We start from the raw sequence: 17741 nt of genomic DNA, 5'->3' as shown, positions 1-17741 counted from the left end.
AATGCTTTTCAAGCATTCACACTAATTAGAATAACAATACTGTGAATGCTTTTCAAGCATTCACACTAATAATAAAGATTCGAATAACAATACTGTGAATGCTTTTCAAGCATTCACACTAATAAAGATTCGAATAACAATACTGTGAATGCTTTTCAAGCATTCACACTAATAAATGTGTCACAGGCTTTGAAGTGGTTTTCACAGAAAGAAGAGGGCTCATTAAACGCAGCACCACAGTACAGGTCAGTATATTTGGAGCATAATTAAAGAGACGTGACAATGTTTGAAAATCAAACAGCACGTTTGTTATCCTCAAACAATCATTGGAGGTCAAATAAAAGGTTTACTCTGCTTGTAAAGAATATTTTCACAAAGTGCAATACAACATAAATCCATGCTGTTTGACTCAGTAAACAGTATTTATAAGGAATGCTTTATGCAACTGGATGATATAAGTGACTTGTAGCATTGCTCTGATGATTATCTGGCACAGTAGTCACAAACTGCTCTGTGAGCCACATTACTACAACTAAGAATTTTAAATTCATTTTTAAATGATAGTTTCTCTTTCCCTGATCTGTTCAGGGGGACTAAGGTTCATTACCACTCTGCTTCCCCAACTGCTTTCGAAAACACGTAGTCCCTGCCGCCGTAGCACATCACTCCGTCCTTCAGGTGAAACTTCCAACGGTTCTTACTGCGGTGAATCTGCAAATGCAAAAGCAGTGAGTACAATATTCAGTTAAAATTCAGCAGTGGGCTTTGATGAGGTGAAAATAATGGCTAATAAAAAGACAGCAGTTCTTACTTTGTCATACTGGCAAACAATGACATTGTCAGTGTCAAAAAGGTCAGGGATGTCTTGCTCAATCACATCGTCACCTGAATTCAGAGGGTCCTAATCAACAGAGTGCGGAATGGAGGAAACAAATAGTCAAGTTATGCAATCAAGATATGCTCTTCGGAAAACCACCTGCAAAAATATAACTGAAAAATGTAATTTTAGGGAGAAATGCACGAATCTACTGGAGCTCTCCAAAGAAAGTTTTCTTTTAATGGAAAGAAATAAGCCATGACTCATGAAAATGCATTTCAAACTCACTCTCTCACCTCCTCCTCTATGTTAGCGAGTTCATCTGCACCTTCACCGTCGCTGCTGGAGGAGATGCTGTTGCCATCACTGCTTTCATTTCCTTCCTGCAGGGCCTTCATGGCCTCTGCATTGATTATACCCAGAAAGTCATTCTCTTCCAGGGGAACCTCCTCTTCCTCCTCGAGGTCAGAGTTGCCTGCAGGCCCATCGAGCTGAACGATGTCTGAGAACTGGCTGTAGCCCAGATCCAACTGAGAATGAATTGCAAGAAGAAACATCACAGTTGTGAATTCGGAGAAATCAAGCTTATAAAAGGGAGCAACTGTCCTAATAAAATGACTATTGCTTCAGTAATTTAATATCAGAAACATAAAATGTCTCAAATTGACAGCACAGCAATCTGTGTTGTACCGCTAATGAATTTAAGATACGAATGCAGACTACGTTGATGATTTAGAAGCTTTGGGGAGAGGCTGATGAACTTGATGCTACCTGAATCCAGATGTTAAAATACAAGGTAAACCATTATTTCAAATTAAGGAAAATGGCACTCCAAAATCTGTCTTTTAAAAGTTCAAAATATTGATCTACCAGAAAAACATTTTTTGAGTCTCTCTTGTGGGTCAAGCATCCTAAATACTACAACTGTTACAGCCCTCTCCAGCTTACAAATAGCTATATCTTAAACTTTTCACCACTTTATTAAATCACTTAAAGTGCTCCTAAGAGTCTGATATTTTGTACACATTCCCCCCTTTTTGATTTCATGTGGCAGTACTTTGTGCCAGCCCATTAAATGTTACATAAAAACAGCATAAAGCTGCAGCTGTAGTCAAGCCTATATGCCTTATCCAGCATACAGAGTGATGAGTGCATTTCCCAAAATGTAGAACTACTCTTTAGACAATACACATCCACACTTCAATGACCTGATCTTTTCTATGCCTTAAAGTGATATTTGCTATATTAGACTGAGAATTCTTTCCAAATTACCCCAAGAGTCGCTTCAGACTGGCTGTCAGACTCCACAGGAGCTAGCTTCCTTGCCCATTCTGCTTTTTCTCTCTCCTCCTCAATAACTTCTTTCAGGATGTCATCAATGTCTCTGCTCTGAGCCATCTGTGCCAGAGCCTCCTCTCTTCTGATCTGGTAGTCTAATAACTGAGTGCAAGGTGAGGCGGTCGTGCTGAGGTTGGGTTGTGGATTTGGCTCATTTTCTTCCTGTGGGAAATCTGGCTCTGTAGACTGCAGGGGAAGGCTGCCCTCCTTACTGGAGGGTAAAATGGTCTTTGGCTGTGTGACAGACTGAGCTGGAACAGAGGATGTTTCTACCTCGTGGGGAGCAATAGGATTTGGTGGGACTGCAGTGGGCTGGGGGGCAGAAGCCTCCCTCCATTCAGTGACTTTCTGCATGGCTTGGGTTGCAGGCTGCTGACCCACTGGGGCCTGCGTAACCACAACAGGAACATTGACCTTGTAAAGTTGACCTTAGTGAGGTGATACAAAAGAGTGAAATGTTATTTTGAGAAGCCTGGCCAGGCTGGAAATAAAAACTGATTTAAGCTGTAAAGTCATTCCATACCAGAGGCTGTTTGTAGAGTGACTCCTGCTGGTATCTGCACGGGGTAAGCCAATCCAGCAGGGAGGGAAAAGGTAGCAAGTGTCTCTGAATTGTTCTGAAATAAAACATTATGTTGTGAGGATAATACAAGACTAAGTATATTAAATAGCAGCTTTTGTACAATCACCTCCAAAATATAGACTTAATAATTATACACTGCGAGTCTTATCTCTTGAAGTAACTAACGAATACTGAGGTTTGCCTCATTATAAAACCACCTGCAGTTGTGGTCAAAAGTTTACCAACACTCATCATGGGCATAAATATAGTAATTCAGGGCTTTCAGTGATTTCTATGAACTGTTTTTTTTCCAGGTTAGATGATTGAACAGCAGGGTCACACACAGGGTCCAGCAAAACAGTCCCAGAGCATGATACCACCACCACGCTTGACAGCTCACATGGAGTTCTTCCTATCTGACTGTGACAGTTTGGGTCTTCTTTCAGGCCTTGGAAAAGTAGTGATGCATCCAGGTAACTTGTATTTGCGTACAGTTGTTTGAACTGATGATCTTGGAATCTGAGGTTGTTGAGAAACAGCTCCAGGAGACCTTCAGACTTTCCCCATCTTGTGTAAATCTACAGTTCTCTTTTTTTAGATCTTTACCGAGTTCCTTGGACTTTTCTGAGAATTTGTCAGTGAAGTGGAAATCATTTCAATACTCGAAAAGAGGAACTGTGATAACTAATGAGAAGGGTTTTTTTGGTTTTCAAATTTAGACATAAAAATCAAAGAATTCAGCTTAAGAAAAATAACAATTCAATCATTACAATTTAGATACATTACATTAATAGAACTTTACTATGAAACACCAAACATGTCATCCAAATGAGAAAACTATATTCAGAGGCTGTCAAACTAAAAATTTTTTAGGGTGTGTCTGCAGAATCATGTTATAAAAGGTGGAGATAGGCAGCGGAAGAACAAACTAAATATTGGTGCCAGTATGATTGCCTTCTTTCATGGTGCAAGATAAGACCTTGGAGGACTGCCTTTCTGAGTGCCTTTCAAGTCATGTGCATCCCTCATGCAAGTAATTATTACACGTTATGGAGGTGATGTAAATCTCAATCACACTTGCCTTGACCGGGAAGCTGCGGATATTTTGATTTCCAGGGATGACAACTGAGGCTGAAAGAAATATTACCAAAAAAGTGAGTAATTTTGGCTATTGTGTACATATTAGTACAAAAAGCCATTCAAATTAAGTTTATTGACCTTTGTCTTCATTTAAGATCCCCCCGTAATATTCAAGGCACAAAGCTTGCAGCTGTATTAATTACAAGAAGAGTTAAGGTGCTTCTTTTGTTGGTGAGCAATTTAAGCTTACCCGTGAGCTCTTGATCACTCTGAGTGTAGCTGGCAGGAAGCTGGAGCACAAAGTTGGATGGGTTGGCGTTTTTCCTTAAGCCTTCCATTGCTTTTGACTGCATCACTTTTGACTCCCAGAGCTGAACAGCAGAAGACACAGCAGTATGTCTTCCAGGTATGGTGCACACTCCCTCACTAGATGGATTAACTTTGCTGTCACTGACAACTTGAGTCAAGAGTGCATTATATTTATGCTTTTAGGAAAAATAGCAGTAGTAGTGTAGGGTTATTTAAACTCACATGTCTTAAATCATCCAGGACGCGGTCTTCAACTCCTTCATCCAAGAAGAGCTCTCTCACGCTGTCAATCACGTCATCGATTATGGACAAGTAGAGCTTGGCCTGAAGTTGTTTACGAAAGAGCAAGTCAGAAGGTGTCGGTGGCTAAAAATCCTTCACAGAAACTAGTTGTTATGAAAACATCCATAACAAGTCAAAAACGATTGTTTTCTGTGCCTCAGTGCTGGAAAATATAGACCCGAGGTGGTTTTCTAAGGATATCAACGCCACTCTTCAATCCGGGTGACATAAACAGGCGAGATAAATCTGCCATTTGCCATAACAAACGCACTATTGCACATCTTACTGAGCATCCCTGCAGATATAGTCAAGTAAAAATAAAATAAAATAGTAAAACAATATTATGAGCAGGCTTCTTATTGGACAAAAACCTAGCTGATCTTAACTGCCTTTTGTTTGTTGAGCGCATTAATCTAACTCACAGTTCGCGATCAGTTCGACCCGATTAACTAAAACGTTTCCGTTTCTTACCACTGGGCCTGTGTCGGTCAGCATCCTTGGAGAATGACTGGGGAACTTTCACACTAGACTTCTACCCATTTGGAAACATAATAGACAATTAACTGTGATTAAGTCGCATTGTTTTACACGAGGCATACACGCGCAGGTGACCGCAATCAGCATCAGGCGCGCAGACAGGTGCGTTAGCACGTGAGGTTTCTTTTTTGTTTTTCCCAGGAGGGGAAAGTGATTGATTTAAAATGTGATTTCAGGTTCTTGCTTCAAACAAGATGAAGGTTCAGGGCTTCCTAAGTGCACTTGTCATATTAGAGGTTTATTTCAGTGGAGGTTTGGGTTGAGGGGCTGGTGGCTGCTGGACCTCAAATAGCATGTTTTATGGCAACAACTCTAAAATCTGAGCACACAAGTCCTGTGATCTAAGATTAAATGGGAGAGGTGACTTAACTTGTCAGCAGTCCCTTAAATATCCCTGTCCAGCACTAATAACCTCTTCTTTCTCTAGTTTCCTGGTTACTTTCAGTAGAAAAGTTACACAGCTGGCACAGTGCTGGGAAATCAGTGCACTTTTCCTGATCCCAGGAGTGCACAATGCCAGTAGTTAAAAATATTCCACCCTTTACAAAACACTGTTTGAACTTGGTGTTCAATAGATTCAGAGCAGCAGCGGGAGCCGTGACCCCTGCTTCTTGCAAGTTGTCTGTTTTGGCGATGCTGGGACTCTTTCAACACTGTTGGTTGACAGCTCTGATGAGGATGAGAGCGATGCAGCTGAAAAGCAGCAACACGAGACACCCTTGTGGATACTGCAGTTGCTGGAAGTAAACAGGCGGTTTAGCTGTCACTTCACTACAAAGCTACTGTGGACTCGCATAGAGCCCTCACCTGAACTAGAAGAAAATAAAGGCCCTGTTTCCACATTGATATGAGGCAGTGCTGCATTAGCTCTCTGATGAGCTTTTTTTTTTTTTTTTTAACCTTAGACAAAGAAAGTATGGGGTAATTTAAACTTGAGACTGGATTTATTCAGTGGAAAACCTTTATTCAGGCAGGCCGTGTTGTGACGGTTAAACAATGCTCAGTTGGTACTAAGGGATCCAAAGTGTGCCAATGAAATAAAAACATACCATGACACCACAAACACCTCCTCTGCACCCATGCAGACTCCTCAGACCATGCAAAGTTTTTCCAATCTTCTGTTGAACCTGTGAAAATTGCACTCTCAACTTCCTGTCCTTAGCTGACAGGAGTAGTACCTGGAATGGTCTTCTGCGGTCATCCACTAATTGCAAGGAGCTTGGTAGTTTGATCTGTGGCTGATCCAGTGTGAGATACTTAAGCCCAAGTTGTTCTCCACATGTTCATCAGCATGTGAATGAGCTTAATAATATAAAGTGCTTTGAAGCACAGGCAAAGTAGAAAAGCACAGTTTAAGATCCAGTCCATTCACCATTCTTCTGCACATCTTGGTTGTAAATAGTCGTTAATTTAGATGCTGTTGCCTTCTTATCAAAGAATGGGGCAATTCTTCCTTGACCTGTGGTATCAACAAACCATATTGACCCAGGGAACTGCCACTCACTTTTTTAGACCATTTTCTATAAACTCCAGAGATGGTTTTATAGAAAAATCTCACTAGATCAGCGGTTTGTGAACTATTCAGAGCAGCTCGTCTGGCACCAACAACCGTACCACATTCAAAGTCACATAAATCACCTTGCTTAGTGTGAACATGCCTCAGCACACGGAGTTGCTGTCATGCGATTGGCTTAGACATTTGGATTAAGGAGTTGAACAATTGTACCTAACAAAGAGAGTGTATATTTTAAGACTATACTTAAGAGTTATGATTGTCAGTGACAAAATTTGTAAAAAAAAAAAAAATCATAACTGGACTTTAAGTGTTGCTGAAGGGCAGTAAAACTCATTTTACAGATTTAAGAAGAACACGTTTTCTTTTAAAGAGGGAGAGACTTAATAGATTGCATGTTGAGGCATTGGTTGAGAATGACTCATAAACACAGATGCCCTTATAAAACATACTGCATAATAAAACACCAGCAGTGTAGTGAAACAATACTGAAACTTACTGACTTCTCTGTCTGTACCGGCGTTCTGAGCAACTTCATGCAGCTGCCTGCAGCAGTTTATCATGGCCTACAAATCATACGTCTCAGCAAAAGCCTGCAGTGATGGGAAGCATTTAATTTTCACACTGTTTTGAATCTTAGTGAGGTGCAGGTTTATAACTGCTCTGCCCCCGTGTTGAGTAAATTACCAAGTGTGGAGAAAAAAACGAGTGCGAGATAACAGCTGTGAAAGAAGTACTACCATGACTCATTCTGGTTTAATTGCTTTTTCTTTTTTACTTTTGATGTATATAATATCCAGCTTAAGCCAGGTACTTCATACATAAAAGTTATCAATAAACACCTTTTTGTTCAGTATGGCCCTTCACCCCTTTTTTTATTATCATATATAAACCCGATTCACAACCCAGAGAGCAGAAAGATACAGAATTGATTTGTTTAAATAAAATTACAGTCCTCCAACACAACACAACCTCAGTATAAAGTCAAAGGGTCCGCTCAAGATAAACAATACTTTTGTTGCTTGAGACAAAAAGAAATCTCACTTTATATATTATCAGTACCCAATATATGTTGTGACGTTACCTAAACATCACCATTTTTTAAACACAACGATCCAACATTTTCGTGCCATTTCCACAAAGATTTTGTACAAATAAAAAAAAATTCAAAGTGTGCCAACTTTAAATATAGATGGACAACACAGTAGCACCACCCGTAGCATCGGTTGATATTTAACCTCTCTCTAAAGTAATGATCTCAAAAGGCCATTACTTAAGTTGCTTATATTAGACAATGTGTTTGGCGTGCATTTATTAATTGATGTTGATAATTCTGGAGGACAGTGCAGATATTGCAGATGAAAGCATAATCGTATAAGCTGTAAATCTCATACAATTTATAAATCTATTAAATGTAAAGTGCTAGGTATAAGGACTGTGTTAAATTGTTTATTAGGGCTAAACAAGTTCAGTCTCAGTTAAAGGATATAAAAATCATAGAACCTCCATCAGAAATGCTACCAAACTGCATGATTTTATGAATTCTAAAACCAGATATAAGCAGAAAGTCTCGCTTCACCCTGTTATTTTTAATATCCCTTCACCTTTAAGATTTTGAAAAACATTTTATAGGAATAACTTCCTCTACTAAGTGTCTTTAATCATCATTGCGTCATACAGCCAGACTGCCTCTGTGACTCTGTTTCAATCCATTTCTTTTCCACTTCCACCTAAGAAAAGAAAGAAAGAAAAAAGTTAGTTCCAATAAATTTAAAAAAAAAAAATCGATCCACAATTAAGCACAGATGAAGATATTTTTATTTTTCCGTTGAAGCATCTCACCTGACAGTGATAGCGCGTCCAACTGGTCACATGTTTCTGCGGCTGGATGTCATTCACAGTGCCCAAGGATTTAACCCTGGTCTGTGACACAACCGCGCCCACAATTTCACATTCCATCGTGACAAAAGGGTACCAGTCATTTGGGATCTCCTGATCAGATCCCAGCTCCAGTTTGCAGGAAAATGAGTGGGGATGATCCAAGGCTGCAAAGCAGGAAAGAAAGGTCACTTGCAGCTGTCGTCGTACATCACAGCACGACAAACATACTGTGCATAGGCAGAAGGAGGCAAGAGTAAAAAGCAGTATGAGAAAAGGATGTGTAAGGCTAAATGTTAAGGGGGACCTATCATGCTCCTCATTATTTCTGTCACTTATGTACTGTTACAGTAGTCTCAGATTAAACATGGCTACACTTTCAAATAATGAGGTCAATGTATGTGTAAAGCTTCAGACTGCACCAAATACTCTTTTTAACTGGTGTCCTGTCTCTTGTCTCACAGAGCCCTGGCTGTGGACATTAAAGTTAAAGCTGCTGTTCAAACCTTCTGTTTACAAGGAGCAGCCAATCATAAGAAAGCTAGCTAAAAAGGGTCGGAAACAGCATGTTTCAGACTTTGCACCAATGAAGTAGAGCTGGGCGATATATCGAGTTTTTAAAACATATCGATATATTTTTATACGAGATATAAGATGTGACAATATCCTTTATATCGATATAGTCTATGTTACGTTATAATTATAGTTGTGGAGCCGCAAGTTTGCCTCTCTTTCGTCCACTTTTGTCTCTACGCAACGTTACTCCGCCTCGCCTTCACTGAAGACAACTCCCCCTCCTACCCCATCGCTTCACGTGCAGGCAGCGACAAGACGGACACGGCAAATCTCCGTTAACGAGTTACTGCACATCGCCCCATGCGTGGGGCTGGACGGCGTCAACGTGCTAACGAGCTAAACATGCTAACGAGCTACCTGCGCTAACCGTGCTAACCCTAAAATCCTTTCATTCTCTCAAAAGTTGATAGCGCGCCTTATGTATGAATTCTGGTTGTGCTTGGTGGCCGCGAACCGATTTTATGTGGTACACGGCGTTCAGCAATCTATCAAAAATGTTTGAGTACGACTTTGGTAAGCTACGGATCTGCACCGCTTGATAGATTGTCGGCGCATTACGGCTACCGAGGAGCTTCGCGGAGTGATACGTACTGTGCATCAACGTAATATTACCGTATTGTGTGTGTATAAGGACCATAAATGGCACCTGTAAGAGACGTGGTTATGAAGCGGATTTCAAACTCCAGGCTATCAGTCACACAGTAAAACTTGGGAACAGAGCAGCTGTAAAATCTGTCTGTCTTTGTTATTACGCTCAGCGTCTTTTAGTTTACATTTTGACTGCACAATTGTGAGCTCTTTGTTTAGCACAAAAACAACCTTGTTTTCTTTTATTTATGGAGCATTATTATTTAATGAATGCTCATAATTTAATTTTGAGTAATTTTTCATGTACATCTGTGCTGTATGTTAATAAAAGGGCCTGTGTGACATCTGGGACACAGCTTTGACTAAGAACTCTTTTTGTTCTTACTTTATGGCTTAAAAAAAATATCGAGATATATATCTTATATCGCCATCCAGCTAAAAAATATCGAGATATGAATTTTGGGTCATATCGCCCAGCCCTACAATGAAGCATGTAATCACAGAAAACTATCCAAATTGACAGAGCTTAAAACTATATACAGCTGGAAAAGTACAACAGGTTCCTTTTTGACCTGTCATAAGCGTTACCCATATTCTTTGCAGGCAGTCTGTCGATCTTCCACACGATCGCCGAATATACATTCTCGTACTTGACGGTGCCAATCGACACTTGCATGACAGGCTGTGAATCTGCAGCGGTGACTGAGCCCAAGCAGGCATTTCTGTTCATGCGGGCCTTTAAAGACCTCTGTCGCAGTAAGGCCACCGTCTGTGTCACTTTGACCCAGTCGCCTGGCACCGGAACGCGGATCACAACATTCTCACACAGCGGGTAGTGAGTGTCAGACTCCCTCATGCAAGAAAGGAACGTGGTTGACATGTTGAGAAAGGCCTGGAGCTCCACGTAGGCACCTTGAACCGTTACCGTAGCTTTGATTGAGAAGGGAATTTCAGTGCAACCTAGGACCCTTGTTTTGTAGCGCATCAGCTCCACTCTGCATGCATCAGGAGGCAAAAACTTGATCAGTCGCGACTTCTGAAACTCCATCTCATTCACGCATTTGTGGAAATGGTAGCCTGCAATCTCCATCCAGAGTTCACTGCCCTCCTCTGAGCCATAGCTGGAGTCAAAGTGCAGCAACCCGAGGTCATTAAGGGCAAGAAAACAGTCTCCTAGTCCGTTCAGAAAAGCAAGACAGTGAATCTGGGTGAAGGCTGTTTGCTCCATTACGCCCCCACACTTATCTAGCTGTATCCAGATGTGATCGGTGATCTGCAGCGACAGCTCCTGTTCCTCGTAGTGCCGCCTCTGCTGGTGGGGGACACTCAGTTTGAAGATCTCCTCCTCCATGGAGACCACCAGGTCCTCGATCTCATCGTGCACTGTGGAGCCAAACTTGAGGAGCTGCTCTACCTCAGCTTCGTGACTAACCTCGAACTTTGGGTGAAAGCGCTTCTTTTCTGTGTAGGAGAAATGTTCCACTTTGACTGTGAGGACTTTGCGGGGCTCGCTGTAGCTTTCCAGTTTAAGATCCGAGAGCCTGCAGTGAGGGAGAAGCTGAAATTCTTTGAATGGCTTCTCAAGCCCTTTCTCATAGAACATCTGTAGCACACCTCCCGGCAACAAGCGGAGATAGATCGGTCCCCACTGACGCGAGGACATGCGGTTCTTTTTTTCAGGAATCCTGAGCATGATAGACCAACCGTCTCTCTTCTGACTACGAAACAAACCACGAGGTGCAAACTGAGATGTACCTTCACTTAACACCTCACTTTTGCAACTTAGCCGCCTCTGCCCTTCTTTGTCTGTCTCTGTCTGGCTGTCGGTTTTTGTATGTAGGCCTTCCAGTTTGTTGCAAACAACAGAGAAGGAAAGCTGGTCACGCTGAGGCTCACTGCCATCTTTGGTCCGTATAAAGAAACGTGGAAGGCTGTTGTCCGATTCAGAGTCTGAGGAGGAGCTACCCGCATCCGTATTTAGTCTAGGTCCATCCCAGAACGGGTTAAAGTGTCCTGAATTACCCTTGAAAGAAGGGAAAGGGCTTGGCCCTTCTGATGTTTGATTCAGGGCCTGTGGTGCAGGAGAGAAAACAGAGGTGGTAACTGGGCTGGAAAAACTCCTTGAGAAGTCCTTCTTGTCCCATGTTTTGGAGTAAAATGGTGACGCGCTGCTAGGAACCCCACCTTCAGGAGTGCTAAACGGTGTGCTACATGGTACACAGGAACTTCCGCTAAGACTTGAGTGACTTTGAGGCGATTCCAGGGAACTACTAAAGCTCCAGGAAGTATCTTTGATTGGAGGAAGCACTAATTTCAGGCCGTTGGGACGCGGCACTGATGCTTTGATAAGTCCTGGGGACTGCAGAGGCTTCTGAGGTGACGATAGCGGTGTGCTGTCATCTTCAAACGTGACCCAGTTTGAGTGATTTGTGGAGCACATGGCCAAAGAGGTCTGCAGACCGGTTCAAAACGACAGCTCCTCCTTTGTTGGATTAACTGTCCCCGAATTCAAAAGTCTTCTTCTCTGTTAGAAGAAAAAGAAAGAAGAATGAGACACTATTGACCCAAGTTCAAATGTAAAACTAATTTAGATCAAATCTCTAAAGTCAGCTCCCATCTCAAAGCACGAACAACTGAAACCTTTGCTATCGGTACAAGAGAGAGCCCTCGAGGACATAAATAAATCATGTCTTTAAAGTACTCCATTAAAGCTTAATCAACACCTGACCCGGAACAAGTTCATTTCTTTTTTCTCTATTACAATTACCTAAGGTTCGCTGACGTGACAGCTGAATAAGCATTCTGCAGCCCAGTGTTGGCGAAGAGGGAGTCGAGTTTCTCACACCACAGATTTATTTTTTTTATAGACATTTATTAACTGGAAACTCTCAGAAGTAATTCCATCATAGAACATGAAAACTCATTCCCGGAGTTTTATCTTTTAGCTATAAAGATGAGGGTTAAAGGAATGGTGACAGGAGACTGCAGGGAATTCTTGCACTGACAGATTCGTCTTTACACCGGTAATTGTAACAGGGATTTCATGCATGTTTATGCAACTTTAATAAACTCACTCACTCTCACACATAGACCACCTCCTTCATTTAGATCAGTTGTGCAAGCAATACAAGAAATGATACAGTCTTTATTCTTCTAACAATATCCCAATACAAAGTGTGAGCCTGAGAAATGGGTGAAGAAATCTGTTCTTCTTAGTCAAAATAGCAAGACTTTGGAAAGCTGTCGATGCAAACCAAACACTGCATCGCAGTTTCTCAAAGGATTTTTAGAATCTCTCTCTCTGTAGCTCAGAATTTTTTTAAATGCATAGAGGATAAAGCAAAAGACTTCAGAGATGTGGCAGTTCAAAGCTGCTGCAATGTAAAAAGGTGTATTTTAGACCTGCTGTGCTGTCTAAATATTTCAAAGCCAGCGTGCTCCAAATTGCGTGGGAGAAAAGTTAGCCATGGCAGAAAAAGTCCAGCCTCGTTAAAAAACCATGAGGTCAGATGAGAGAAGCAGGTACACTGGGGCTCATCTAGTTCCACACGAGGCTTCAAAAAGGGACAAAGTGTGCATGGCATCTTTATGGTGGATGGTATTTTAATATATGAATGAGATATTGAAAAAGTATGGCGATATTGCTAAACAGGAATGACGTTCAGGCTAATCTGCCAGTGGTTAGAGAGTAAACATGTTGTAATCTTTATGCGATCTCGCAGTTAATTTTCCAGCTACTCAATCACAATCTGCCTTTTGATGCGCTGGCAGTTCAGCTCTCAGTAATATCCGGCTCAGTGAAGCCCCCTTACAAAATACAGACGCTTCATCTTCCCATAAAAAAAGGGGGACAGAAAGCCTCAATTACAGGCTCCCTCTGCGCTCCAAGACGCAGCCATGACTTGCATGGAGGAGACATGGAGTGGAAAGTTCCTCTTGCTACAAATAAACATGGAAGTGTGTGTGTGAGTAAGGGAGGGTGTTCTGATTCAGAAGAGTGGACTGACAACTCCTCAGTCAAACAGTGAAGAACATCTTTCTAATGAGAGGATGTTTGCGAGGTTTTACGCAGATGTTTCCACGAGCTCATCCGTCTCTCCAACTTATAGAATCCATCTGCTTCGATTCACAGAGGAGGAGGAAATCTCCACAGGGGGTTACTGACAGTCTTTCAAACTCATTTCCAAGCCAGCCATCTCTTCCTGGGCTCTCCAGCAGGCAATGCAGAAATGAGACTCTGCTAAATCAACAGAGGACAAAAGAATACATTCCACACATTCCTCTGGGACAAGCCGCTTTGCACACAGGAAATAGCAGGCTGCTGTATTCGTGTGAACTGACAACAAATATTATCTTAATGTCAGTTTATCACACTTCAAAAATCCACCAGTTCTACAGGTCATAAATTTGGATTGGTCTGATTATTTATTACTGCCAAAGCGCAGCGAAAAGAGACTGGGGATTAAGAGAGCCTTATGAAACTAATTATGTACTTTAAAAACAAAAACAAGTCGGAACTACCATGAGGATTTTTACACTGACTTATTATTGTTTCGAGACTTAAGATGACCTCATCAGATTTCTACCAGCTAAAAACCAATGCAAAGTTAAGACCTGTAATTCTGCCGGGCAACGTCAGGCTCCCTGTACAGGTTGGTTTGCATTTAAATTACAGCCCTGCAGTTATGACAAACAGCCAACAAAGACCATCCGGCTTCTCAAGTTTATCATTACTGATCATTACTGTAGTTATTTAAATTGCTTGCTAAACCAAGGGTAGGCAAAAAAAAAAAAAAAAAAAATTGCACACCTCATGGACATTAACAAGGTCTAATGCTGCTTAACCACAGCTATTTGGCCTCGCTAGTTGCTGAAAATGTAAGCTTTAAAAGGCGCCAGTCGTGTAGAGCATTTTGATATTGGTTTTTTCAAAACTGCATGGGAGGATGAATACACGCGCTAACAGATCAGCTGGCAGATAGTGGAAAAATTAAGCATGGAGCATGAGAACATGCAATCCACAAAGGGGAACAGCCATGAAACAACTGAAAATAGTATTGCTTATATGGTTAATTACTGATAAATGATGACTGAGTGGAAAGTCTTGTGGTTCAACAAAACTGCTGAATTTGAAAAAACAAATACACACACACACACACACACACACACACACACACACACACACACACACACACACACACACACACACACACACACACACACACACACACACACACACACCAGGGCTTGAACTCAGCAGACAGATGCTTCCTGATTAAAGAAGACACTTTCCTGCTGGATTCTCTGGCCACTTCCTGTACATTCACACCACAGCCTGGAATATTTTTCCTTCGAAATAAAACTTGTATATATAAATAAACAAAATAAGACACTTTAAAATGAGAGGGCAGGTTGCTACCATTGTAACCACAATGAGAGCATGGACTAGTGCAGAGCTGAAAATGTGATGACCCATTTCCAGTGGCAGCAGTGGCATCGTGTGCAAAGTGAGCTCCCATTAACACAAAGCACAGGAGCGAGTGTGGGTGCCGCAGCTCTTTTTGTCTCCTCACACGTTGAATGAATCGGCGTTATGTTAGTTATACACTTTAATCCCGGGATTCCCTGCCGCATTTATTGTGGAAATTTGTTCCAGTTCAGACAAGCATGACTGGGAACAGAATGAGGAGGAATGAATGGGGGGGATGTTTGTGGATGTAGTTTACTCATTTAATTATGCTTTCCTTTCATCTGGAATGAAGGGATAAACTATTATAAACTTGTGCTTAAAGTATGAAAACAAATAATAGAATAAATTAAAATGTATAGATATTAGTTCTAGTACACAGGGGGTTTAAGCTGCAGTCTCTAGTACAGGGTTGACAAACATAAGCCCCACAGGCCAGAGTTGACCTGGAAAATACTCAAATCTATCCCACTGAACTGCTTTGGAAAATGTAAAAGACAGCATACATTTTGAACTTTTTTTTTAACTGCATTTTCATTGGTTTTACAGCTTTTCCTACGGATAATGACCCCCTCCATTACTCCTGAGTAATGAATAAACCACTCAATAAAGGAAACCCCCCCCACAATCTACTATAGAAATTTCACAGTGAGTCCACAAGGAAACAAATACTGTGAATTAACAAAAACTTTCTGAGCAAAAGCAACCAAAACCTTTTATTTAATTTTACACCTTCATTTCTTACACGTAAGCCCAAAAAGACATGCTAACAGATGCCTTTCATTACCTAGAGCAGCATTTTTTTTCCTCAATCTGGCATGTCCTGTTTAAACTGCTCTTCTTATTCTTACATTAAAATATCTCAGAGATTAAATGTATAGTTAAACAGTTTCTTTCCCCTTCAAATCAAAGTGGGCTGTATGTGGCTTACATTGTAAAATGAGTTGGAAATCCCTCTACCAAGTACATTTCACTTGTCCAAATGCATTTATTTTTATAAATTGTACTTATGTAACAAAATTAAACGGGAAGATTTACATGTAATCAAAATACTTGTAAAATGAGTTTAACATTCCTGCTGTAGCAGCTTTGATTGCTACTAGAGGATGTTATCTAATGTTAGTAGACTATGATTGGGCTACTTTACTGTCTTTATGACTCTCGCACTGGTCTCTTCACTGCTAAAGTGGCTACAGTCCAGCAAAAGTTACAAAATCTCACATTTAGCCATACTTATTAAAAGTTTACTGTATTAAAAAAAGGCTACACATTTCCTATTAATATCATCTACATGCGCAGATAAACTGTATGCCTCCTGTTAAATCACACTTATTTGATACACTGTTTCATTGTCACACCCAGCGCGCGGTCAGTTGGCTGCCAGACACAAACACTAGTTGCTGGAAAACAACATTTCTTTTCGTCCCATGGCAACTCAAGACTGGACACACAAAACAGTACCAAGCATGCTGTCATCCACAACAGAGGCAGCCCCGCGTCCCGGACAGAGAGGCCCAATCCTGGGATAAAGCTCCGCGCCTTTTGTTTTGACGCACGAGCTCGAAGGAGTAAAGTTGTCACCCTGAGTTTACTTTTATCGTGCTCTGGCTTTGCGCACTTTTAGGTGAGCACCACACGCGCCAGTCACTCTCGACCGAGCGACGACACGACAGCACACCTGGTCGACACTTACAAAAAAAAAAAAAAAAAGAGTACACTAAAACAGTTTATTTGGTTTTTACAACGTGACCTGAACTAAACACAGCTCCCTGAGTACAAGCGAAAAGGAAAACATACTCACAAACTTAGCAGCAGCAGTGACTAATTCAGGCCATGACTTTTTGTTGCTTTGTTTTTTTTTTGTTTGTTTTTTGATGGACACGTCTGAACTCCGACGTCGGCCCGGTCCTGATCAAAATGGCAGAGTGTAAATCCTGGGAGTTTGCACAGCCTAGCGCTTCCCCCTCCCGAGTTCAGACTGATGGTTGTCCTCCGACGGGACACTGTGGGACTGAACACAGCAGTGCTGCGTTCACTGCGGTGGGACACATCAGAATATTGGCTATTTCTGGACATACGTTAACTTACTAAGTTCATATTTCGACAAATTAATGTTCATATGCTCACTCAGTAACTATCAGAGTTCAGATACGGTTGACAATGTTTCAAAGCTAACCATAAACATAGCACCCAACTGCCACATTTATATAAAGTGTGTCATTACAACCTTTGGCCTTGTGATAGTTATTCAGTTTAGCAAAAGATTAAAAAAATAATTTTAAAAAAGAAGAAAAGACAAGTTGATCATTATTTCATCACACACAAAAAGAGAATCTCGTCCGCCCTTTCACCGCTGTTTACAAAACAAAAGCACGTAAAAACTTAAGTTGTATAAAACACACAACTTCAAGCAGGGTGTTTAAATCGCCTAACTTTACAGTAATATAAATGCCTTTGGTATTATGTATAGTAATTCTGCAGCCTATACAAACTTCTTATTAGAGCTACTGTACTCTTCAGTCATGTACCAAGAGTACTTGAAAGCATCGCGAATTTCTATAAAACGACGTTTTTCTTTTCAAAACAAGTGACGGCATCAGAAACTGCTCTTCTAGTCCCCACATGTCTGTGCCTCATTTCCCAGTAGTTTGGGTGTGTTAGCGGCTGCTTTTTCGCCTTTTTAAATTATACACAACTTACAATTCCCAGTCTCCCTCACCCCCCATAAACGCAGCAGGTAAAGTTAGGTCAATTTTAGGAGTGATTAATAACCAAGTGACTCTAAATACATGAC

General features: G+C 41.2%; 1 protein-coding gene across 1 annotated transcript; it reads right to left on the bottom strand.

Annotated features, from left to right (window-relative positions):
• Positions 1-235: 235 nt before the first annotated feature.
• ston1 (stonin 1) lies at positions 236-17299 on the bottom strand. The gene is made up of 11 exons (XM_080288111.1): positions 16749-17299; positions 10069-12004; positions 8281-8483; positions 4329-4430; positions 4048-4168; positions 3799-3848; positions 2679-2772; positions 2090-2583; positions 1114-1347; positions 812-901; positions 236-711 (listed from the first exon to the last, which is right to left on the bottom strand). Exons 2-11 carry the CDS (start codon positions 11918-11920, stop codon positions 604-606), a joined length of 3348 nt encoding a protein of 1115 aa, XP_080144237.1. The 5' UTR covers positions 11921-12004; positions 16749-17299; the 3' UTR covers positions 236-603.
• Between the last annotated feature and the right edge of the window lie 442 nt (positions 17300-17741).

This window comes from Astatotilapia calliptera, chromosome 13 (assembly GCF_964374335.1).
Source record: "Astatotilapia calliptera chromosome 13, fAstCal68.1, whole genome shotgun sequence".
In the NCBI taxonomy this organism is placed as follows: Eukaryota; Metazoa; Chordata; class Actinopteri; order Cichliformes; family Cichlidae; genus Astatotilapia; species Astatotilapia calliptera.
This window is presented reverse-complemented; position numbering and strand designations above follow the sequence as displayed.

What these genes read in the sequence shown, in the direction of transcription:
- ston1 (XM_080288111.1), bottom strand. Translation starts at nt 11,920, where the DNA reads ATGTGCTCCACAAATCACTCAAACTGGGTCACGTTTGAAGATGACAGC. An exon ending in GGACGCGCTATCACTGTCAG is followed by an intron (nt 4,431 to 8,280) that starts GTGAGATGCTTC and finishes AAACAACTTCAG; the next exon opens with GCCAAGCTCTACTTGTCCAT. An exon ending in TTGTTTGCCAGTATGACAAA is followed by an intron (nt 712 to 811) that starts GTAAGAACTGCT and finishes TTGCATTTGCAG; the next exon opens with ATTCACCGCAGTAAGAACCG.